This window comes from Anopheles coustani, chromosome 3 (assembly GCF_943734705.1).
Source record: "Anopheles coustani chromosome 3, idAnoCousDA_361_x.2, whole genome shotgun sequence".
NCBI lineage: Eukaryota > Metazoa > Arthropoda > Insecta > Diptera > Culicidae > Anopheles > Anopheles coustani.
Window position 1 is genome coordinate 54,875,936 of NC_071288.1, and position 22,083 is coordinate 54,898,018.

The window sequence follows — 22,083 nt, forward strand, 5'->3', positions numbered from 1 at the left end:
TTCTCTTAAAAAATAAGCATTTACTCACCTTACAATTTATATACATCCATACAACTTATTCCGCGCCGCATTCACGCCCTTGGTTGGAAACTGGCGTTCACAGACTCAGCAGTCAGTATCATCGCGCACGTCAACGTATACTGATCGTAATCCTAGGATCGCTCGTTGCCCGCCTGCGGCAGTTGCACCTGGGAATCGGCACTATACCGGAGTATTTGTGGCAGATTCGGGCGAAAACGGGAAGCCGGAGGCGCACACACGATCTGGAACGCTTGCTTACCTTTCCAAATATCAACCCTCACAACACATCAGCACAACCGAATGATCATCACTATTCTTTTCTCACGCTTTACACCGTATTTGCACAACGAAGCCTGCACGTGGAAAGAGGAGGAAAATCCGAAAATTATCAGTGACCAGGCAGCACTGGACGCAAATATGACAGCTACAATCCATTACACGCCTGCTTTGTAGGCTATTGAATCCAATAGGAGATTGGCCATTGCACATAATTAAGTCCAATTTAGCTAGATCCAATCCGGAAGATTCCGGTTCGGTAATTGAGAGCAATCGATGCAACTCTGCGTTTTATATTCCGTGTATGTGTGTGTGTATGTTTGTGTGTGTGATTTGTGGTTTGGTGTGTTTGGAAGGGAATGGTAGTTTCATAGCACCACCCACAGCTCGCATGCGACCGTTCTTCCTGCCGTGACTTGCCCTCTTCTGTTTCTTTAAATCTCTACACTTGAGTGCACAACTGGCAACCCTCCAGCGGAAATTAATTTTAAATCCCTCGCCATTCGCCTGCTGTCGTTAGCACACAAAAACACACAGACAAACACACACCATCGTACTTCTACTAACACAAGCTTAACGCATCTGAGCTCGGTGGCCAAAAATGGGGCAGATTCCGTCGAACATTTCGTATCCCGGGCCAACGGCACCAAAACCGGGTCGCGCTGAAGCAGGACGTCTTCTTTCGATCCCACCGTGGTGGAGGCAGTTTCTCCATCCGTTTTACTCGATAAAACAGCCTTTGGTTGGGTCATCCAACCAGGATGGACTCTACCGATACTGTGTATCGAACTCGAAACTCGCTTTATTGATGATGGAAGCGAATATCCACCTTTTACTGTTGACATTTGTGGGCAATCTATTTTTATCGCTGTATGTATCCCGTTCGGTTTATTTTTTTTTTTCCACAGTTTTACCTGTGTGCGCAATAACCCAGCACATTCTTTGTCGCAGTCCTTCGGGTCCAAGGGGTCGGCTACACCACACAGCCGGACCGATTTAGAACCTTTTGTTCTGCTTCCGTGTCCTGTGTTCTGCTCGTTGCTCGATCTTTTTTCCAATCCCTCATTCACCTTTGGCGGGGCTTCCACAATGTTGATTCATGGTTTCGGACATTAATTTCTTATAACGGAATTGGGGAAGAACATTTCGGGCGTAGTAATAATATAATCTCCTGGTGTACAATGCTACGGTGAGTATTTTGGTTGCGCTTAAGAACCAGAATTATTTTACACATGCGCACACACACCCACATCAAGACTTTGGTGTTTGCAGAACAACCTGCAAACATTGGCACTGAAGCAACATTGCTATGATTTTTTCACATATTTCCCAGCCTTAGCTCCTAGGGTTCTTCGCCTCATGCAAGAATGAGCATTCTTTACCACCGCAGCACACACACATATACACACACACACACACACACACATACACATACACGTAATGCTGCAACCGAAAACACTCGCTTTCCCCCGTCCTTACGACCGCAAACGCAGGTGGGGAAGGGAAATTTTCACATTCTATCCGCACGGCACGGTTCACAAATTGCACAACTTCTGCGAGCTTGCGAGGGCTCCAGTATTGCTGCAGTTATACTTTCTACCCAGCGGACTATCTGTTGTCTCCACTGGTGCTGCTTTTCACGGATTGGAAAACACGCTTTTCTTTCCCTACAGATTTATAACAGCCAATTCGCAGTTGGTGCAGGATGTAGCAGGAAGCTTGCAATGGGACATTTTTCTTCACCTTATCACCAGCTCAAACGCATCCTCGCTCGCTCGCTAGCAGCACGGTCGCGATTTGGCGTCTCCCTCCCACGTTGCGCTGGTTTTTTCCAAGCTCGGACGGGCGCGAACTTTTCACGAGGTCTCGGCTCGATGCCTGCCTGCACTGTTCTGAGTAGGTCGACGAGCGAAATCGCCACCTCGACCTGCAGAAAAGGTGCTCGTGATGGTCGGTCGGTAGATCGCTGCTCGGTATGCTCGTGCTCGAACCAATTCCGTCCCGTTGCCTTCTTCCCCCAACAGGCTGGTAAGAGATGCGTATTGTAATCCTTGCTTTGCTGAAGGGAGACCGAACATGCCGCAAAATGCCGGTAGCAACTGAAAGCTGTTGGTACGAAAGGGCACCAGAAAGCAGCGAGCGAACGAGACGAAACGAACCTGCCTGCCACCCACCGTGTGCTGCGGATGGATCGTAAGGATATGAGCTTTATCTCACCTGCTCACCTTCCTAGTGGGTGGCAGCGTCAGTGAACGCGTCTGTGGAGCTTTTCGACAAACATGACTGTTCTTTCCCACTCAGTGAGTCCTGTTAGGAAGCTCGCATTCTGGGATTTTCCTTGAGCCGAAGCTTTAAGCTGTAAGAAATATAAATTCGAAGAAATAAATTCTTGATGAAAATGTCCGTTTCGAGTTCATCACTCTTCGTAGAACGAGTTTACTCCGTTGCAGTGTTTTACCCGTTACACAGAAAGGATCTTTAACATACAAAAAACTGATTGATTTGTTTTGACTATGATACGCAAAAGCACTATGCAAAATATTCTAAGGAACCACATGCTCTTCACCTTTGTGGAGAAAATGACGTCTATTATTCCTTTTCCTTTTTTATACGCATTTAAAAAATGTGAGAAAAGTGTAGCAATACAACATCCATAAGCTGTTATATATCCTTAAAATTAACGACATTTCTGTAGAACCCCTCGAGTTAACATAACGATACTGTTATAATTACCTCAAAACGGAATGCTTACGAAACTATGAATGTTTTTCGATGTTGTTGAAAGGTGGCGCTAAAAAATTTCGATTTAAAAAAAATGTGTTAGGTAGGTGAGTATCAAACTGCATGTTTTCAGAAAAAATCTGTAAAGTAGCAGCAGTTTTACGCCTCGTAACAATGTTGCTTCATTTTTAGTGAATAGAAATAGGGCTGGTTAAAATTATTACTGCAGAACAGTTTCGGATGGAACGAAGGAAGAACCAGTTTGATCTCTTCGGGTTATCCTAGCATTTTTGTTGATTTTTATTTGTTACTGCTTAAGAGTTTCTTAGTTTTTCAACAGATTTTATCGTGGCGAAACCAACCCGTTCGTTTGATTCCAGATTTTCAAACATAATACTAACTAATATACATTAGTGTCCTTCCGCTGGGTAAGTTTTTCGATATAATATTGTTATAAAGTTGGTAATAGCCGTCAGGGATCCTCAAATTTATTATCCTTTCGACGTTGTAAGATAAAGGTTTGAAAACGATTTTCCAACATTTCTACACCCTGCAAGTGTAAACCATTCAAACTGACTGGATTTAGTTTATCGTTTAGAGTTCAACAGGAAAATTGTCCGATAAAGAATATTTTAGCATGTTCAACTAACTGTGGTTCGATCAAATTATTTAAAGCACATTTTAACACGGCGCTTTGGGCAGCGTGACTGTAACAGTGTTATTTTAATCTTGTGACCTAGGTCTAAGTTTTGTCTTCTTTCTCGGAAATGGTTGCATTTTTAGTTATATGTTTTGCACACAAATACGCACAAATATGGCTGGAGAACGAAGGGATTAATCAATCGACCCTTATTATAGACTTTATGAGTGGAGAAATGCCCACTCAAAAGCGCCGAAAGTAAACCCCATTTTTTATATGCTTTTTCACGTCAAGCGTTGTTCGAAAACACATAAGCTGACCTTTGTGGTACTTCGCTACGGCTTTGGAATATACATAGTTGACCGAGTAAATGTATAAATTCTACACAAACGCATCCTCCCAAAAGAATGCAACATTATCGAGGTTTTTTTTTATAATTTCGACGGTGACGTAACAACAAGGGAGAGACAAGATGGGGCCTCTAGAAATTTACGTCATTGGCTTTACGTTTCGTCGATCGTTTGGTTTGTTTTGGTTTCATTTTTTTACGGTAAACTTTAATGTATCACAGAAAAAATGTATTTACAACATCGGTTCCCGAGCTGGCGTGCCGCGTGCTGGTTTCCAATTGTTTTAAAATAGTGTATCAGATTTTGATCTAAAGGTTTTTTGTTCGGTTAATGGGGTTTTCTCAATGGATGTGTACGTAATGGGTGGAGCCTTTCAAGTTTACCGGCAGTCATTACGATAACATTTGTAATGCGATCGATTTTTTGCCAGATACATTATTTTCTGTTTTTCATGAATATGAGCTTCCAATTTCAAAAATTAGGATCGGTTGAAGATCGGTTGATCTATTTTCGCTTTCAGAAATGCTTCCATACAAAATAGCTAACCATGCGTGATCACGATTGCCTCGAAATTTTACTGTTTGCCTTCGATTTCGTTTGGTTTTTTCATTCTTTACCATCAAGATTTGTTGTCCTATTTTACTTTATGTTTTAATAATACTTCATCTGCAACGTTTTAGATTCGCCAACGAATGCAAACGAATATTATTTCTCTGTGACGCGAAATTTTATTTTTGGGATATGCAAGTTCGACTCCTCTATCTTTCGGGATCACCGGATTGCACTTAACTTGCCCATATCTATTGTTAAGTTAGACGGAGCTTTAGATTTTTACTACAATGTGTCTTATCCAAGTTCCTCTAGTGCACTTTAGCACTGTAAACATGTAACGCATTAGGTAGAGATGCCTTTAGATTGCCGGTTAAGCAAGGTTCTACAACAATCCTACAGAAATGGAAAGTGAAAGAAAATCCGAAACAAATATACGCTGCTACCCGTTGCAGACGTGTTTGGTAATAAAACACAAACATTGCAATACTTTAGCACCGTTAAAGGTACCACGTTCTGGTTCGTTAACGGGTACAGTTCGTGTTTGATGCTGATAAATTTATAAACTTTCATCTATTTTTCTTCAAAGTGTCAACAGTTTAGGTAGTGGAAAAATGGCAGTTTAATAATGTTTGAAAGCTGTTCACTGGGAATGTTAGAGATTTAATAAAGAAGTACATTTGCTGTCGTTTAAGCATCGCATTCAGAAGGTTAAATAGATATAGTCCTCGCGGTACAACACGTTTCATACAGTTCCGGGATTTACATGTACCATCAGTTGTTCTTTGATATACCTTATTGTTAATATTTACAGCACTAAGATCGGTTATTAGTAGACTTTAAATTTTGGCAAGTGTATCTTTCGTGTTAGGTTTAATTATATAGTTTTTAGTGGTTGCGGGGTCGTTGCTAGGGAACTTAAATGGTTTTATACCCAGCGACACAATTTTAAAGTTTTACGAAACCGTTTGCGCGGCTTCAGATCCTATTATGCTCTCTCTCCAGGCGTTTGGTTTTATTTGAAGTATATTCATTTAAAGCTAGCTGAATCAATCGTACGAATCATTTGCCTGGGTATGTTTTTAAACCTCATTCGATTTCTCGTCTAATGATCTGTTCTAAACGGCAAAAGACTTTTGTTTTCGTTTTACTGTTCATTACTACAGTTTTGGACCTTTTTCAAACGATTTTTACTTACACTAAAATCGCGCACTGTCACTTGGTACGATAAAGGGTATTTGAACTCGCAAATATTACGTTCTCGCGAGGAAGGCTACATATGTAGAAGGGTTGAAAATAACTCAATTAGGGAACAAACTAGACACAGAGTGGCGCGGGGACTTACGTGAATCTCTACTGTGCGAGTTAAGCTATGAACCAAATGCCATTAGAGTAAATTGGAAATCTCTAGAAAATCTTCATCTACATTAACTGCTTCCCTGTATGAACTGTGTGTACTGACTGCGTACGATTCTACTGTTTTAATCAATACGAAATGTGTAACCACACCCGCAACACTAAAAATATATCCCCAAACTATAGGTATCCACGTGACCAATAATAAAAATTCGGTCACCATAAGGTGTGAAAAACCCGATTATATGCGAAGTCTTGTAAAACACCTTCTAAACATCGTGTGCGATGATGGTAAGTGTAACGCGTTGCTGTGATGTCTACTTAGAATCATAAAACATTCGATCTGGGGATGCAATTGTGGGAGCAGTCTAGAAAACAATTTCTACGGCTCTACACGACCACCTAACGCTATCAGATAATAGTAGCGAAGAAAGGCTCCAAAGAGCTTCAGCGCTGCAGAAATCATAAGACATATTAAGGAAACAACACAAACATGTAGGTGGGATATCTTTCTATAATTGCTAACGTCCCTGTCTTTTTTTTTGTTCTGGTCTAGTTTTTATCCTTTTTCTACATAAAAATTCCCTGCATTGATGTGTGCTTCGTGTTACCATGACTTCGTGTTTGGTTTCATATGTTTTGCTTTGGCGACAATTCTCGATCGCTGGGAGACAACTTTAAAAAAAGTTATATCCCCCAATAAAACCCACAGCAAAATGCTAGAATCATCCCTATCTAGTCTTGACACTCTGCTAGCATGCTACCCTATCGATGGAACGTATGTAGTGGCGATTCTGAACGTGGTAAGTCGAGCATCGTGATATTTTCGAGTATCAGTTACGTTCTGGCCTTCGCTTTTTTTAAACTTTTCTACAAGTTTACTATCCGCTTATGTCAGTCTTGTTTCCAGTATATGCGTTAGTGAATGTAGCACACTAGTGAACTCCGGTAAAACTTGCCCCCAAACCCTTCGGTTGGGACCCGTAGCACAGCTCTAGCAGTTGGCTCAAGATAGTATAATTTGTTTTGTAATACAATTCTCACTACTCTCGCGGAAATGGAATGGGAAACTAATCCATCCATTCTCCACCGCTAAGATGAAACATTTCTGTTTTGTTTTTGTTCAACCAAAAGGTGCCCCTAAGAAATTGCGCCACCCTGTGCCAACGTTAGTGTATATCGATGCGAATAAAATACTGTAGTTCGCTGGGGAGGGTATTTGAGTGACCGATGTGGGGTAACGATAATGACCGTTGGAGATTAACGTCCTATAGCCAAAATTAACACCTACTTCCGTTGATATAAGAACGAAAAAAGCCTATGCCAGACGTTCGTACTACTATGCGTCCTAGGTTATATTATTGCGAAAATTGGTCTACATTCCGGTTAGGCAAAGATAACGATGACTCAATGAAATGATGCACATCTTGCCCTGCTTAATACAGCCTGTTTGATACAATATCGAGCCGCACAGGGAATACATTTATGCCTCCAACTCCATCTATCTTACATTGTTTGCGATTGGTTCCAGCGCTGGTGACCAGAAAATGGTTTGTGGCATCTGCATAACAGAGCTGATTCGGTTTCATAGACCGCTTCAGAGCTACGCGTTCGAATGCCTACAACGCTACTTAGGGGAGCGTCTCGAATCGCTGTGGAGGTTTGGCGGGACTGTGGAGCTCACAGAATCAGACCCAAATCTGCTCGCGTCGCTTTCGATCTCCTGGCCGTCTTCTCACCCTGTGCTAGCACCAGTCTTCGTCGTCCGAATCGGAGTGCCTCGAGTGGAGGGCCCCCTTAGGCTTGTAACCGTTCAGGATCGGTGACGGTAGCACTCGGCCTCCCGTGCGGCCCATGGCAAGCGCCTGCTCGTACGACAGTGGCACGGAATGTTCCATTCTGTAAAAGTTTGTCAAGAGTGTAAAAGTCCGTTGTAATAAAAAGTTGCTCTCGGACGGAACAGATGTTCAACATCGCTACCTTTCGTACTCCCGCTCAAATTCGCGTTCAATTTCCCGCTCGCGCTCGTACAGCTCCCGCTCCCGGTCGCGGAACTCGAATCGCAGGCTGTAGTCGTCGTGGCTGCGCTCCGCCCGGCTATTGCGGAATCGCTCGCGATCGCGTTCCCGATCGCGCTCACGATAGTAGAGGTCCCGATCGCGATCTCGATCACGGTCCCGATCCCGCTCGCGGAGAAACTCCCTCGACTGGGGCAGCGAGTGAACACTGTGCGGAGTGTTGTGGGACGAGTGGCCGGTCTGAAAGCACAGTTACGGAGTTCCAACACACACTGCGCACATGGAGGAGGGGACTTGTCTACTTACATGCGTAGGGCTCGCGTTCAGCTTCGGGAAGTTGATGTTGGTCTGCTTCAGCTGCAGTGTCGACGGTTTGCACGGTGTCGGTGGTAGTCGGCGGCCATGTCCTTGGCGGCGTGTAACTAGCACCGGATAGCTGTGCTGCACGTGTGAACCTGTTGAACCTGGCTCACAAAGACAATTGAACGCAACGGAACAACGCCACCGAAGAAGGAGCGATCGAGAAAAGGAGATACAAATAGATGGAGAGAGCAATGAAATGAGTTGCATCGATTTTTGAAGATACCTCCTGCCGTGGGAACGAAGTAATATAGGCAGACGGCAGGTAATAATACGGAAATAACGGCAGACTCAAATGGTTAAGAGAGCATCGGTATATAAAAAAGCGATAGCGGAGTGAACATTGAACACTATGAACAAAAGGACACAGGGTGTATGAGTTTAATGGACGGGAACAGGTGAGATACGGAGAACGATACATGAAGTTTCAGAACGGCCTCTCAAACCATCTGCAGAGCACGAGCACTGATACGAATTTTACATTGGTTACCAACATTCTTGCCGGAAAATACAACATACAATTTTGTGTTGGAAAGGGTAATGAATCTTACATGCCACTTGTTATATGACACTTGTTGAGGTGATAAGATTATGTTTACATCGGTCTACTCGTTAACACATAGATGCATAGGAATGATCAATGTTGATGGTATAAACTTATCAGGAGACGAGTGAAGAACACAATACATGGAAAATGGGCGAGTGGAGTAAACACGGAAGAGAAGATCCTCCTAACTAACACACTGTTGAGACATGAGGCACTTCTATGATAAGGTTATTTTTCCATGGGGGACGCTCTCAGCGCAATGCGCAAGAGAGCATGATCTAGGGGGTTAGCGAACCAAAGTAAATCCAACATGTGTGTGAGTGTTTGTGGAATAGGTTCAAAGGAACAAATAAAGGTAGAAGAAGTTGGTGGAAAAGGCAGTAGTAGTAATGTAAATAGAGGCAGAAATGGAAGTTGTTGTAGAAGTAGTGTAAAAAGTAACGTGAAAACTAGAAGTAGTACAAGTAATAGTAGTGAACAAGTATTTGGGTCGAAAATAAAAGCGTCTTAGGAGGTGTTGGATTTCCTGTACCCATTCCGTTGCGGTACTTCCGCCGGGCTTGGTCGCGATCCCGCAGCTCTTGCAGCAGCTGGGCCGGACTGGGCGAGCGCGATCGCTCGCAGAGGATCGTCGTATCGTACGGTTGATGGACAAGGTGATTTTTGGAACGGTCTTTACTACTGCGATGCTGGGCACTACTATGTACACCAAAACGATTTGGCGATGGCGAACGGGCAGGGCTGGTGGACGCTGACCAGGAACCTAGATCGAAGGAGTAGAAACAACAACAAACGGGAACACATTGGAACAACCGTTCAGAAGGACGCAATGAGTGTTTGTGTGTGTGTTTGTTACTGTGCCAGCGCACCATGTTCAGTGTGTGTGAGAGAAAGTAGAGAGTGAAGATGTGGTGACGGGCGCGCAACAACGCTAATCGGCGCCAAATCCACAACGTGATCCTAGAGAATGCAAATCTAACAGCGCAAGAGGACACTCACGACACATCGGGCAGGGATTAGTAGCTTGCTCGGCTATTTGAGCAGATAAATCGCTAGAGATAGACAGAGGACACATTGAAACACATCAGGTGAGTCACTGGTACTAGAGAAACACTTTTTACAGCGTCAGAAATCTCGTCAGATGTGCTAACAACTATCTAAAGGTGCAGCTATCGTGTTATGTTATCAGGTGGTAAACATGTTCTACATTGGGGAAACACAAAAACTTTGGTGATTTTTTTTAAAGGCTATTAATATTTAATAAACCAATATTAGTCGTAAAGTACAAAAAAAAATCATTTACATACAAACAAATTACTCCTATTTTGTCTCATAAAATGTGGAGAAACAGAAGTAAGAAAGCAACTGTAAAGTGGTATTTACGAGTTCTTTGTTAAATCAATTTCCTTCCGATTTCATAACAGCAAAAAATATATTCTATATAATAAAGTTAACCAGATTCCACAAAATTGCAGCATTTCTAATGAAAATAAATATTCCAGATGGTTGTTATTTTTGTGGCAACCATAAATAACTCACTAATTTAATTTTGAAATTGAGAATCAAAAAAATTTATGGGAGTGGTAAATACGATGCGGTGGTATATCGAATGTCTTTGCTTTCTACTTCAGATAACTTTACATCTAATCATAGTTTTTCTTTAGTAATTTTTTCTTCAAAGCGATGATAATGTAAACATACACAAAGTGCTAAGTAAGTATTTGATTTTAAAATGTTTATACAAAATTAAATTTCAACATATTCCAATCAATCAGCCCGACTGCCCAAGTTTTACTACACTGTCATACAATTTTGCAAAAAGGATTGTGTGTCGGCAGTATTCTTTTCTAAGGGCCCCGCTACACGACCCGCAAAATCTTCGCGGTTCGTGTAGCCGCGTTCTGCGGTACCAATGCTGTTGCCAGTCATGACCCCCGCCAGCCAATGATAAAATATCACCGTAGCACGTAAATTTATCACCGTATGTCCGTTTATTTTGTTTTTGAGATTTGTTATGTTTACATCTATTTATTCTTCATCTTCTTCTTCTCGCGCATTTGAGTTTGCGGTAGCTGAAAAAACTTCGCGGGTGCAGTTTTCGGCTCACGGAGCTGAAAAGTTTTTGACGTAAACTTCTCGGTTTTTCCCCTCTTTTCGCCGCGAACTTTTTGAGTTTGCGGCTCGTGTAGCGGGGCTCTAACTCTTTGCTTTGTGCACCGGCAGCACCGGTACTTGGAATTTGTGGATAAACCAAAGCCGAACTAAATGGCGCCAACGGTATTAAGAGGACGTATCTATGCCCTACTTGTTGGTGGTATCGTAGGAATCATTGGATTGGCCTGTTATCCGATCATCAGATGTACGATGATGAATGATGAATCCAGCACAATACAAAGAAGTGCAACAAATCAATAGGGCAGGGATCAAGCAAGAAGAAATTCAGCCCGGAAATATGCGAGTGTCCGCGGGGGGGTCCGCGACAGCCGAGCGGTAGCGTCGGTTAGAAAATCGGCCTATGAGTGCCGGGACTCACCACCTCGATGACGTGGGTTTGAATCCGAGACCGGACCCTCCCCTGTACGAAAGGACTGACTATCTACGTACAACAGGGAAACAAGTCTCGTAAGCCCTTAACGGGCAGGCATGACCAAGAGGTCGTTACGCCAAGAAGAAGAAGAAGATATGCGAGTGTGAAGTGATCCTTTTAAACGCAGAACGGATGAAAAATGATAAATCCTGCAGAATGCTTATTTTGGTGCCCAATTTCCAAAGGGTCATATTAGAAAAACATACTTGCTTGTTTAAGCAACCTCAATTTTGAGCCCTTCAAAGGATAATATGTAATAGATTTAATTTAAATTTGACTAGTCGATTAATATCGAGTATATTAAACCACCGGAAAATACACTATATAAAATTAATTGTCTTAAGGTATTGAAATTAGGAGCAAAAGGTATGTTTCTGGTTAGAGTTAGAATGATTTTTCTATATTATTTTCTCTAAAACCGAGACGACTACAGGCATCGAATGATTTCTACCTCGTACATTTTGCTAAAAAGTGCTAATTTGTTCTAAGGATATTGTGCATGTGTGGATGAAAATAACTTGCCCAGTTGAAACACTTTGCAAGCCATTAGAAGTTGTTCATAAAAATTCATAATCAGTCAGCCCTCACAAGAGCTTTACGGTTGATGTTGAGTTTTTGTTTTGGATTTTGGAATTTTGACGTACAATAAAAATTAATAATACCAATTTGACTAAGAAGCTGTTGGACGTATAGAGAGATTAAACACTACTTTGGATTGGAGTACTGAACGGAAACGTGATTTCATATAATAGACACGTATCTACATTAAACGAAATAATTGTCTTGTACAGTTTATAGCTCGTAGATAAACCCCGTAGTTCAAACAAATAAAAAAAAATATCAATACAATAAATATAGGTTTTGCTTTCAAATAAGTTCTGCAGCAAATAAACGAATCCAGTATCGATAGTAGAAAGCAACAGCTTTACGACACTCAACATCAATAGTGAAGATTTATGAGTTTTTATGTTACCTCGGTTGTGCCTGTGCGCATAGCCGAAATGATGCCTACCACGTCTGTGTTCCTCCTTTTGAATTTCCACCACATTGGACACGGTGTCGGAAAAACCAATCTCGTGCTGGTGATGACGCTTCCTCGGACTTGGCGTCCGTACCAGTGGAGATTCCCGTCTGTATGGAGAATGAAATTGTTAATAATGGAATAGAAAACAGCTTGTGATGAGCTGAATAAAACATTTTAGGTTTCCCTCTCTGAACTCATTAGATCGGTTGATTTACCTCAAGCTGGGCGACCTTCGATGCCCGTTATGATATGCATGCCCGGGATGAAGATGACCGTCAGCCGGAGTTAGGGACTCCAGCGAGGGTTGCCTTGAAACATCCTGCAGCTCCTGGTTGGCGAGGTTGGCAATAGAAAGTTTGACCAACAGTCCGGTGTCCCAATGGTTGACGCCAATGAATGCGTCGAAATGTCGGCAGGTGAATGCAATAGAAAACAGATTCCAAGTTAATGATCACCCACCGGCTTAGCTGGTTGGCTTGGTGGTAACGTTTGCGTAATCTGTTAGGCCACTTCCTGTGCCGAGGCACGGAAGTAATCCTTTGCGGGTGGGTTGCAACGCTGGTTTTGAATCATTTCGTTACGTTACTTTGTTTGGTTTCCATCAATACTAGGTCCACTACAGATAAACGGATCGCTATAATAAAACTGTCTAAAAGTTAACACGAGTCTGCTTTGCAACGGTACACAAAAATATATAGTCACTAGGCCACTGCACATATTGATCAAGGAATCGTGTATCAGATAATAAGGAAGGTTGGACAGGGTAATACTTTGATAAGCTTCAGTGATCGGAGCTAGTTCATACTCAATACAATCTTTTTCTGTATCTTTTAAAACCATACTTTAGTATTTTTGATTCAATTAGGCCACGCATGGTCCATCAATTAAAGTAATTGTGGTATCGATAAAATTGAGCTAATTTAATATAGATAATAATTTGGTATGGATAAAAAATAGCTCATTATATTTTTTGTTTTTTTCTTATTGATGGAAGAAAATCAATTGTGGTAGAAAATAATTTTGTTTTAAGTCTTTAGTTTTAAAAACACATGGTTGAACGAGATTTTAACCGAATAAACCAGTTCTGTTTGTTATAAGTTCACGTTTTCGAGCGACAAAGGAAGCTCTTGTTAATGGTTAAAAGAAAGTGAACTGAACAAAAAAAAAATCAAAAAGCTTGAACAATTCTTGTGAATGTGCTCGTGTGGTTGTTTGCTAGACAAGGGTGTCGTCTGTTTGCTGTGTGAATTGTTTGTTATGGTTGAATTTACTGTAGTTGAGTGCTTAATCGATCTATACATTGCATTTGGATAGTTCAAACATGCTAGCTTACTTCATCTACACTATTCGTTTATTGGTACTGTTATGATTGTATGTTCTAATTTAACATGTTTATTTACAAATTACACATAAAAAGCAAGCTTATGCAATTGAAAGGTGTCCAGCACTACTCTGACATCTAGGTTAAGTCACCGTTAAAGCTTACTTACCTGGATTTAGTTAAAAACAATGATTTTATCTTTCCATGAAACGACGTTTGAAAAAAAAATTTGGAGCTAGCACACTTCAACACAACATTAAGTTTTTGCTTATCCGACAGCATTGAGAGCAATTTCATTTGAGAGTAGTGTTCTGGTTCAAGATTCATTCAAAAGATCCATTTGTTTACATGGAGTTCAGGAATGGCCATGCTCGTTTTCCAAACTAAGCTGAGTTCTTGGTCGCGTGAAGGAATCTCTTTGCAATCTCGCGATAAGATAAGCTCTGTTAAACCAATTTGTGGATATTATAAAATTGGCCAGAAAATTAAAAAATAGAGTTTGGTTATTAAATGAATTTGAATAATGCGAGCGATCAAAATCGTTCAAAAATATCAATAACTGTTGATCTCATATGAAAAAGAATGGGAGAGTAAGTTTCGATTAATTCTATGATATCCTTTGTGTATTCTACATTATTTTTATTTTGTAGTTCAGCATAAAATAACGAACGCTTAGCCGCTTCGGTCTTAAATCTCCACTAGTTTAAGTAAAGTTTGCATCATTACTATAAAAAAACAACACACACTCACACAAAACAGTTAAAACACTCATTTACTGAAGTACGTAACAAAAACATCGAGAAGAAATACATCGGAAGTAGAAGAAGAAGAATGTAAAAATGGCAATAAGGTGGACAGACGAGTATAAGTCATCTAGGGCACACACGAGAGAAAGTGGATTAGAATGTTATCGAAAATCTACGCCAAATCGATGGAATTGGGGAATCGTGTGAAGTACTAACTTAGAAATGCGTGTGGCTAGGAAGCTAAAACTCAGAAGAAGTGATAGGCTTCGGAGGAAGGAGGATAGTGCGTATAGAGTGGTACAAAACAAATGTAGAAAGTATCGACAGTTACGAACATAAAAACGCAAAACATGTTGCTTATTTGCAAGTTACCATCGCTATGGGGACTTTGTGTAGTTTTTCTTTTTGCTTTTTAGTTTGCAATGTGAGACAGAGAGAAACAAGACATCACCTTTCTGTTCCTATGGAGAAATGGAGAACGGATACAGAAGTCAGAACATTTCGCCGTTTCGTGCGCCGCTTCGCTATGGCAACTTTTGCTGATGGTGGCAAGAAGATTGGTGGCAGGAGGGCAAGGGCAGGTAGTAGGGGAAAGAGTGTGAATGGGGATTTGGGCACCCAAAATGGCCGAACGAACCTACCTGAAGGACCGCTTGCGCATCGTGGTGCGGCGTGCCAGGCTGACCAAGCTACTGCCATGCAGATCCAGCGTGCTGTCGTGACCGTGGCCAAGCCCGATGCCACCGCCAGCTCCAGCAGCACCACCGCCACCACCACCACTGCCGATGCCCCCGGTACCACCGCTGTCGGCTCCCGGTCTGCCTCCGTTGGCGCTCCCGTGACCGTAGAGCAGGTGGGTTTGCGAGCTGACTCCTTCGCCGTTTTCCAGGCTCAGCGAACCGGTGCGCGAGCCACCCGTCTTCTCCATCACGGCCATATCGAGGATCGCACTGAAAAGGGACGGCTTCTGTTGGGCAGCAGTGGCCAGCAGCGTCGGTACATGCGGGCGCAGTGGTGGCAGTAGTCGTAGGGGTGGGTTGGTAGTTGAAGTAGTAGTAGTAGTAGTAGTAGTAGTAGTAGCGGCGGTAGTAGCAGAGGTGGCAGTAGAAGATGTGGTTCGAAGGGGTTGTGGTTGCACAGAATGGTGGTGGTGTTGGTAATTGATTTTGACGAAATGATGAATGGTAGAATGCAATGCAAGTGATGCACACGTGCAAGTGCGAGTTAGGTTTGATGATAATAAACGCATTCGAAGATATTTTACGTGTGTTATTTATAGGCCATTATCATGGAGTTTAGCGTGACACGCGAGTACACGAATGCATCGCAGTGCGTCCGAATCGAACCGGAACCGATTTTATTTACATGCGCACGCCCACACGGTAAATGGGCAGCATTTAAGATGGAACAGGTGATTTAAGGTGTTCGATTTTAATTCGGTTAATGTTTGATTTTCGTTTACATTTTACATTGCAGTTGGATGTTGGTGGTTGATACGTTTTTAGCGGAAGCGAGAAAGTCGTGGAAAAAGTTTTGAAGCGAAAAACAAACAAACGAAATTCATGAAATAGAGTAGCAAAGGCACATTCTCGATTATGTTCAATTCAACCATTGCAGAGTGTTGGAAAAATTCAAATCTTAAACAATAGGAAATTGAAAAAACACGTGACAGTATCGGTGGTTGAGCAACCGTGTGCAAATAGTATTAGCCTAGGTTTTAAAAAGAGCATTAGGAAAAGAACGAAAAAGGAAAGAAACGAAACTCCGCACCATTCGGCAAATGAATCTTCCGCCACGTTGGAATGGTTTATGAGCCTCAAGCAAAGCCTTTCCACGTGCCGACAAAAAAATCATTTGCCAGAACTGTTCATGTCCATTTTGACTGTACAACGGTGTTGCATACATGTTCAGCTCAGATGGTGCATTTACAATATTTACAGGTATCTTGTGATGTTGTTTGTTTAGTTGAAAAACTTCAAAAAGGTTAAAATCAAACTCGAAACAAAAATTCCAAATCATGTCAAACCAAACAACTCAAATGCCAACAGAATGAAAAAACCTAAATTGAGAATCTTCAAACTGGAGTAACAATCAGATCGATCGCATGCAGTACGAATGTAGTAATTTGTCTATTCTAAAAAAGGTATAATTTCTAGATTAAACTACATCACGATCCAAAGAAATTGAAGGTAAAATTTGAGCATTAAAATTGTCTTAAAGATATATCGCACAAATCATTCAAAAAAGAGCAATTTAAAGACATGCTACAAAAGCAATAGTCGGTACCTGCATGAGCGAGGTAAACGGATTGAATGTACATAGTGATGTATGATGCACAGGGTGCCAAGTACCGAATGATCAACCATGAGGTTGGCACTTTCCAATCTGGTGTAGTTGTGTGTGGATGTGTATGTGCTTATAATTGTTTTTAAACTGTGTTATGCCGTACTGGTTTAGTAGACGCCACAAAACTCAAACAAATAGTGTACTAGTTTTCCAAAAAAAAGCTACGCAAATGAAACTAGAATGAGTTGAACCAAAAATAAAAAAAAACACTAGTCAGTTGGAGATCGGTCTATCTAAACTTAAAAGAAAATTAAAATTCATATGCAACTGTCTATGCGCTAGAGTAAGTCAATTTGAGTTTGGAAGGGAAACGGATTGGATTGACCGGCTTGTAGATATACATTTGAGCAAGAAACAGTGTCAACGTAGCTGTAGGACCGTTTGTCCCTGCACGCCGTTGTTGCTAGCGAGCCTCGCTTATCCATAGTGAACTGTGACGCGTATTAACAGGCCCCAACTCGCAACTAACCCACAACAGAATCGTAACGTTACACCCGTCCGGTGGAAGTAACGTAAAGAGTGCGGCTCTCAGATGCCCAGCTGGCACACTCGGCCGGGCTCTAGAATCGTACGAAATGCAAGACGACACACTGCAGTATACAAGAGTGTTGGAGAGTTTTGTAGTATACTATAGTTTAGCTACAATGCACCGCGTCGCACGCAGCTGTGGTGTTCGAGTAAGGAAAACGTGACAGTAACGGCGTAGTATCCTATCCTACGAAAAGCCAATGTACAGGCAGATAAGTTGCGTTGCGATATGTGGCGGTTTTACTAGCGTTTTGCTGCTTTTTGCTGTACATAGGTTGCTGGGAAGGGGAGAATTCAATTTACAGTTCGTGGCACACACACACATATAGTAGCGTGGCAAATTTTTACAAGATCTCACACACCGCGAACCGGCACAAATGTGAGCCACTCGGATGGTGGGCGGACACGACTGGGGTTTACTGGAAGGCGTGTTGGATAAGATACTGGTACGGTGGAAGACTAGGATAAAGTGCATGAGTAATTGTTTGTTTGTTTGCAGGTTTGACGGTATAATTCAAATATATCGACTGATAAAATAATAGAAACTCGAATGTATCTTTTGCTCCGACTGTGTAACCGACTCTACAGACTCAATGTTGCACGTAAGATACATGTAGATACAAATGTTCAGTCATCGGCGGCCATGACCGAATTATGTCTAGTATGAAGGTGAATGGTTTATTTGGTACTGTTGCTGTTACATTCGCTTAGTTTGCAGTTTGTAGTTGCGGTATGAGTTTGATTGGAAAAGTAAATCATTGGAACAATTACAGAATGGAAAAAAGAGTACAGTACAGAAAAAATATTACGTGACGAACCGCATGCGGTTCCATTGTCAAACTACTTATCTTGCATTTACCTAGAGCTCTTCCTACGACAACCAGCTTAACTAGAGGCACCAGCAAGAGCAGAATCCCGCTGGGTGAGCATCGGAGCGAGTCCGAGCGCGTGGGTCCGGTAAAGCGGAACGTAACCAGAACTCGGCGTCTGTGGCTCGATTCGCACCAGCAAACAATGTGGCACACGAGAAAAACCATCCAATCGGATTTGCTTCTAGCTGGGCGAAACCTAAGCCAGATCGTGCTCATAGGATTTCAATGGCGCCTTTGCTCCGCTGCGCTGGGCACAATTCGTCTCGCGATTGTCTTTTTGTTACTATCTTCTCAGAATTCTTGGTTAAGTTTAGCTTTTTCGAACACGGTCTGATATTGGCTACTGCACGCTCAATTTGTCTCTCAGTATTTTTCATCGGGACAACAGGGCTTAACATTCACGAATCGTATCGAAAGAGTTTTCTGGAAAATAATGCATTAGAAGTGATTAAACAGAACGGTTGCAGCAGATTTACCGGACACCATGATGGGGCATTGGTTCAGGTTTGGGTTTAAGGTAGAACAGAGCCATTACTGGAGACACACGGGTTGTTTGTTTGAGCTAATGATAAAGGGATTCCTAAGGAACTAATGATGGAACTAGCAACTATTCTGTGGCACTATGAGTAATCTGTTACACATATAATGCTACAATGTTCCAGGTTTAATGTGTTTAATTGACCATTTCATATAATTTGTAGGCTTCGCGGAAGGATGCTCGGTGGAGATCATATGGTAGATAAAACTAGAACTAATGAGTAAACGTAATGCTTAACCAGGTTCAGACGAAACCGGACGTATGTATTTACCACATCCTAATGATTGACGCTCCATTACGCTATACAAATAATATCTACAAAAATCTCCAACATGGCAGTTCTCAAGACATGTTCAGATGGGGTGGTACTGGGAGAGATTTTTGCGATGAATTATAACAAATAATACATACTAACAAATATGGGGTTTTTGTGAAATTTGTGATTAAAATAGAAAAAAAAAAATTACTATGGGTTCATTTATCCACTATCCTAGCGTTTAATTTTACGCGAGTCTTTTCAAACGATGAGTTGGGTTCCGAATTTCTACTTTGGCAAATCTTTGGTAAATGTATTATGTTGTTACAGGTTTTCAACGTGTTATTATTTCGGTGAGTAATGTTTTGGTTGCTTCAGTAGTGTTTTCTATTTTCCAAAATCGGCCAAGGCCATGAATCATAAACAGCTCCCAAAATACAAAAATGTAGGTATTAAATCATAATCATCTATGTTACGCTACAGAATGCACCTCACACAAGGGTATCTATGACCTTTTAAACAAATTCTAACAGCTCAAAAATCTAAAACCGAACAATAAAAGAAAACAGCTCGGAAATCTTAAAGCGACATGTTAGGTAATTTTTGGAGAATTGATCTTTTTACAAAATCCACAACTGTCACGAAACTACGATTAGTTGGTCTCTGAGATAATCTAAAAAAATCGAAAAAACCGGTTGCAAACCAAAGAGAAACGAATACTAAGAAAATGCCAGCGTAAGAACTCGGCCCTAACTAGCATAGAGCAAAACACGGTTTGTTAGAGAAAGATAATGAATAATACCGGCAGCCTGGCCGTTGGACTATTTATGCTTGCTTCATTTCCCTGAAAAATAATGGTCAGGATAGTAATATTGGTTGTTTATCACTGTTTTTAGTCTTCATGATAAGATCAACATTAGTGAACGGAAATGTATTATTCTCATCCTTATTGTGAATTTTATTTTCGTTCAGCATGATAATTACCTAGATTTCGAGAAATAAAAGGAATCTGAGGGTGAACATAAAGAAGCATTGTCACAAATCTAGTGACATAAAAATTAAAGGCTCGTGTTGATTATAAACCAAAACAGAACGATTATCAGCTGTTTAAGGAAAATACAGTCCTCCATTTTGTGTGATTGAAATTTATCCTGATTGCATGTGTAAAACTCGTATTTTGAAAATAAAAAGGATCATTTTCGGTGAGTCAGTAGCTTTTCAAACATTGAAAAAAGCCAATACAATGCTACAGCTTTTCCTAAAATATCAGTCTTTAATGTCAATGAATGCCGATAATATAATTTTTAATAAAAATTCAAACAAGAATGTGGTCAATTAATGCGGGAATCTAGGACAAATGTATAACCCAATTAGAAGACAAACATAATCATTCGACATCGAAAACAAATTTCAAATAAAAGTGACCGGGAAAATCTAGACAATAAAGAGACATGATTATTAAACAAAGAAATAAAAATCATGATGTAAACATGTCTCTCACAACTTAAATAAAAAGTTAGATGCGACAAACCTTACACAACATGTTAAAAAAAACTGACGTCTGTAGGAAAGATCGTTCCATAAACTTCACTAAAAGAAGTTTTGTTGCTGAACAACAGTTACAAGGCATACATAAGGGTGTTAGTACAGAGAACAGATTTAATTGGCAAAACGTTACTCAATTTACGATCTGGAGACAGACGATAAGTGATCTATGTTCCCCTCGATGCAATACTTAGGGGCAGTGTGAACAGAACATCATCCAAAAACGCTTTAAAACGATAACCAAATAATGCTCACTACACAGACACCAGTTATTGAGAGAAACAAAACATAATAATTGATTAAGAGATAGGTTAAACAAAAGTAATAAAATCAACGAAAAAAAAATCAAACTGTAAAATGAATAAATCTTTCAAAGTGTTTAGCCAGACACTGGCCAAATTTTGTCAAACGTTTTCGAGCAAATGAAGTGGTCAGTCTTCCCAATGCTCGATAGACCAATTTCATCTACAATAAATGAAATAGTATGAAGTCATAACAGAGGTAATGCTGATGAACTAATAATGCGAGGAATCGACTCATCTTTGCTGCAAAGATGTACACACAAACTTCTTCTCATGGGTAAAAGTGGAAAGTTTTCACGTGTGTAATCACTATTAAAGCGTGATTGTACTCCAAGGGGCACTTTTGCACCATCGAACACTTACCGGCAGATCAGACTCAACCTGGCCAAACTTGGTGTTGCGCCAAGACTCTAGGATCAGCAGACCGGCGTATATCTTGCCCACGGTCAGTTTGCCCGTGTTCAGCTCTTCGTTCAGCGGGACGAGCAGGTCGAGCATCTTTTTAGCCTGCAGGGGCCATATGTGGCTGATTGTTTGCCGCAGTTCCATATCGGCTTGATCCATCTCCTCGGCTGTAACGATAGTAGGTTGAAATGGGATTGTGATGAGTTTCCGCAATTACGCTCGGGGAAGAAGTGCTTTGCCTTACCGGTCCTCATTTTAATGTTGAGATTTTCCCGTATCAGCGCAAACAGCGTTGTTGTGAAGGCGACCTTACCCTCCGCATCGAGTGGCATGTTCATTCGTATGAGCTTTTTATAGGCGAGTCGATTGGGACATTTGTTACCAAATCCCAAGGGAGGATCCATGTTCTTTAACATATCATACATTTCGGTGTAATGTATTTTACCCCTGTTATAAAAGCATAATTTAGTATCAGTTTTAATCATGCCGCAGTGTTACAATGCTTCAGATTTTATAGCACACAGATAAATTAATGGTTCTTTTAATTTGGTATTGAATACTTACGTAGCATTAGGATCATATTCTGCCCATATCCGAACGAATTCGTCCAGATGGTGAGCACCAAGAATACTGGAATCACGCGTGAGATAGTCAAAGTTGTCCATGATAACGGCGACGAACAAATTCAACATCTATTGGTCCGTACCCGGCAGTAGAAAATGTAGCAACAGAAGGTTGAAGAGATACATTTTTAAACTTGTCACCATCCAAACCT

General features: G+C 41.2%; 1 protein-coding gene across 4 annotated transcripts in view; it reads right to left on the bottom strand.

The window, feature by feature from the left end:
- Positions 1-7,407: 7,407 nt before the first annotated feature.
- The window catches only part of LOC131258550 (voltage-dependent calcium channel type A subunit alpha-1-like), a 34,858-nt gene continuing 20,182 nt past the window's right edge, over positions 7,408-22,083 (bottom strand). For 3 of the 4 annotated variants that reach the window (XM_058259888.1, XM_058259887.1, XM_058259889.1), the window contains exons 22-30: positions 21,873-22,000; positions 21,553-21,755; positions 21,261-21,475; positions 12,665-12,777; positions 12,399-12,556; positions 9,371-9,601; positions 8,238-8,395; positions 7,894-8,171; positions 7,408-7,812 (exon numbers count right to left, since the gene is read on the bottom strand). In XM_058259888.1, the coding sequence (XP_058115871.1) occupies positions 7,659-7,812; positions 7,894-8,171; positions 8,238-8,395; positions 9,371-9,601; positions 12,399-12,556; positions 12,665-12,777; positions 21,261-21,475; positions 21,553-21,755; positions 21,873-22,000 (1,638 nt within the window). In that variant the 3' untranslated portion in view covers positions 7,408-7,658. The remainder of the gene's footprint in view (positions 7,813-7,893; positions 8,172-8,237; positions 8,396-9,370; positions 9,602-12,398; positions 12,557-12,664; positions 12,778-21,260; positions 21,476-21,552; positions 21,756-21,872; positions 22,001-22,083) is intronic. The other variant, XM_058259890.1, reaches the window with a different exon arrangement.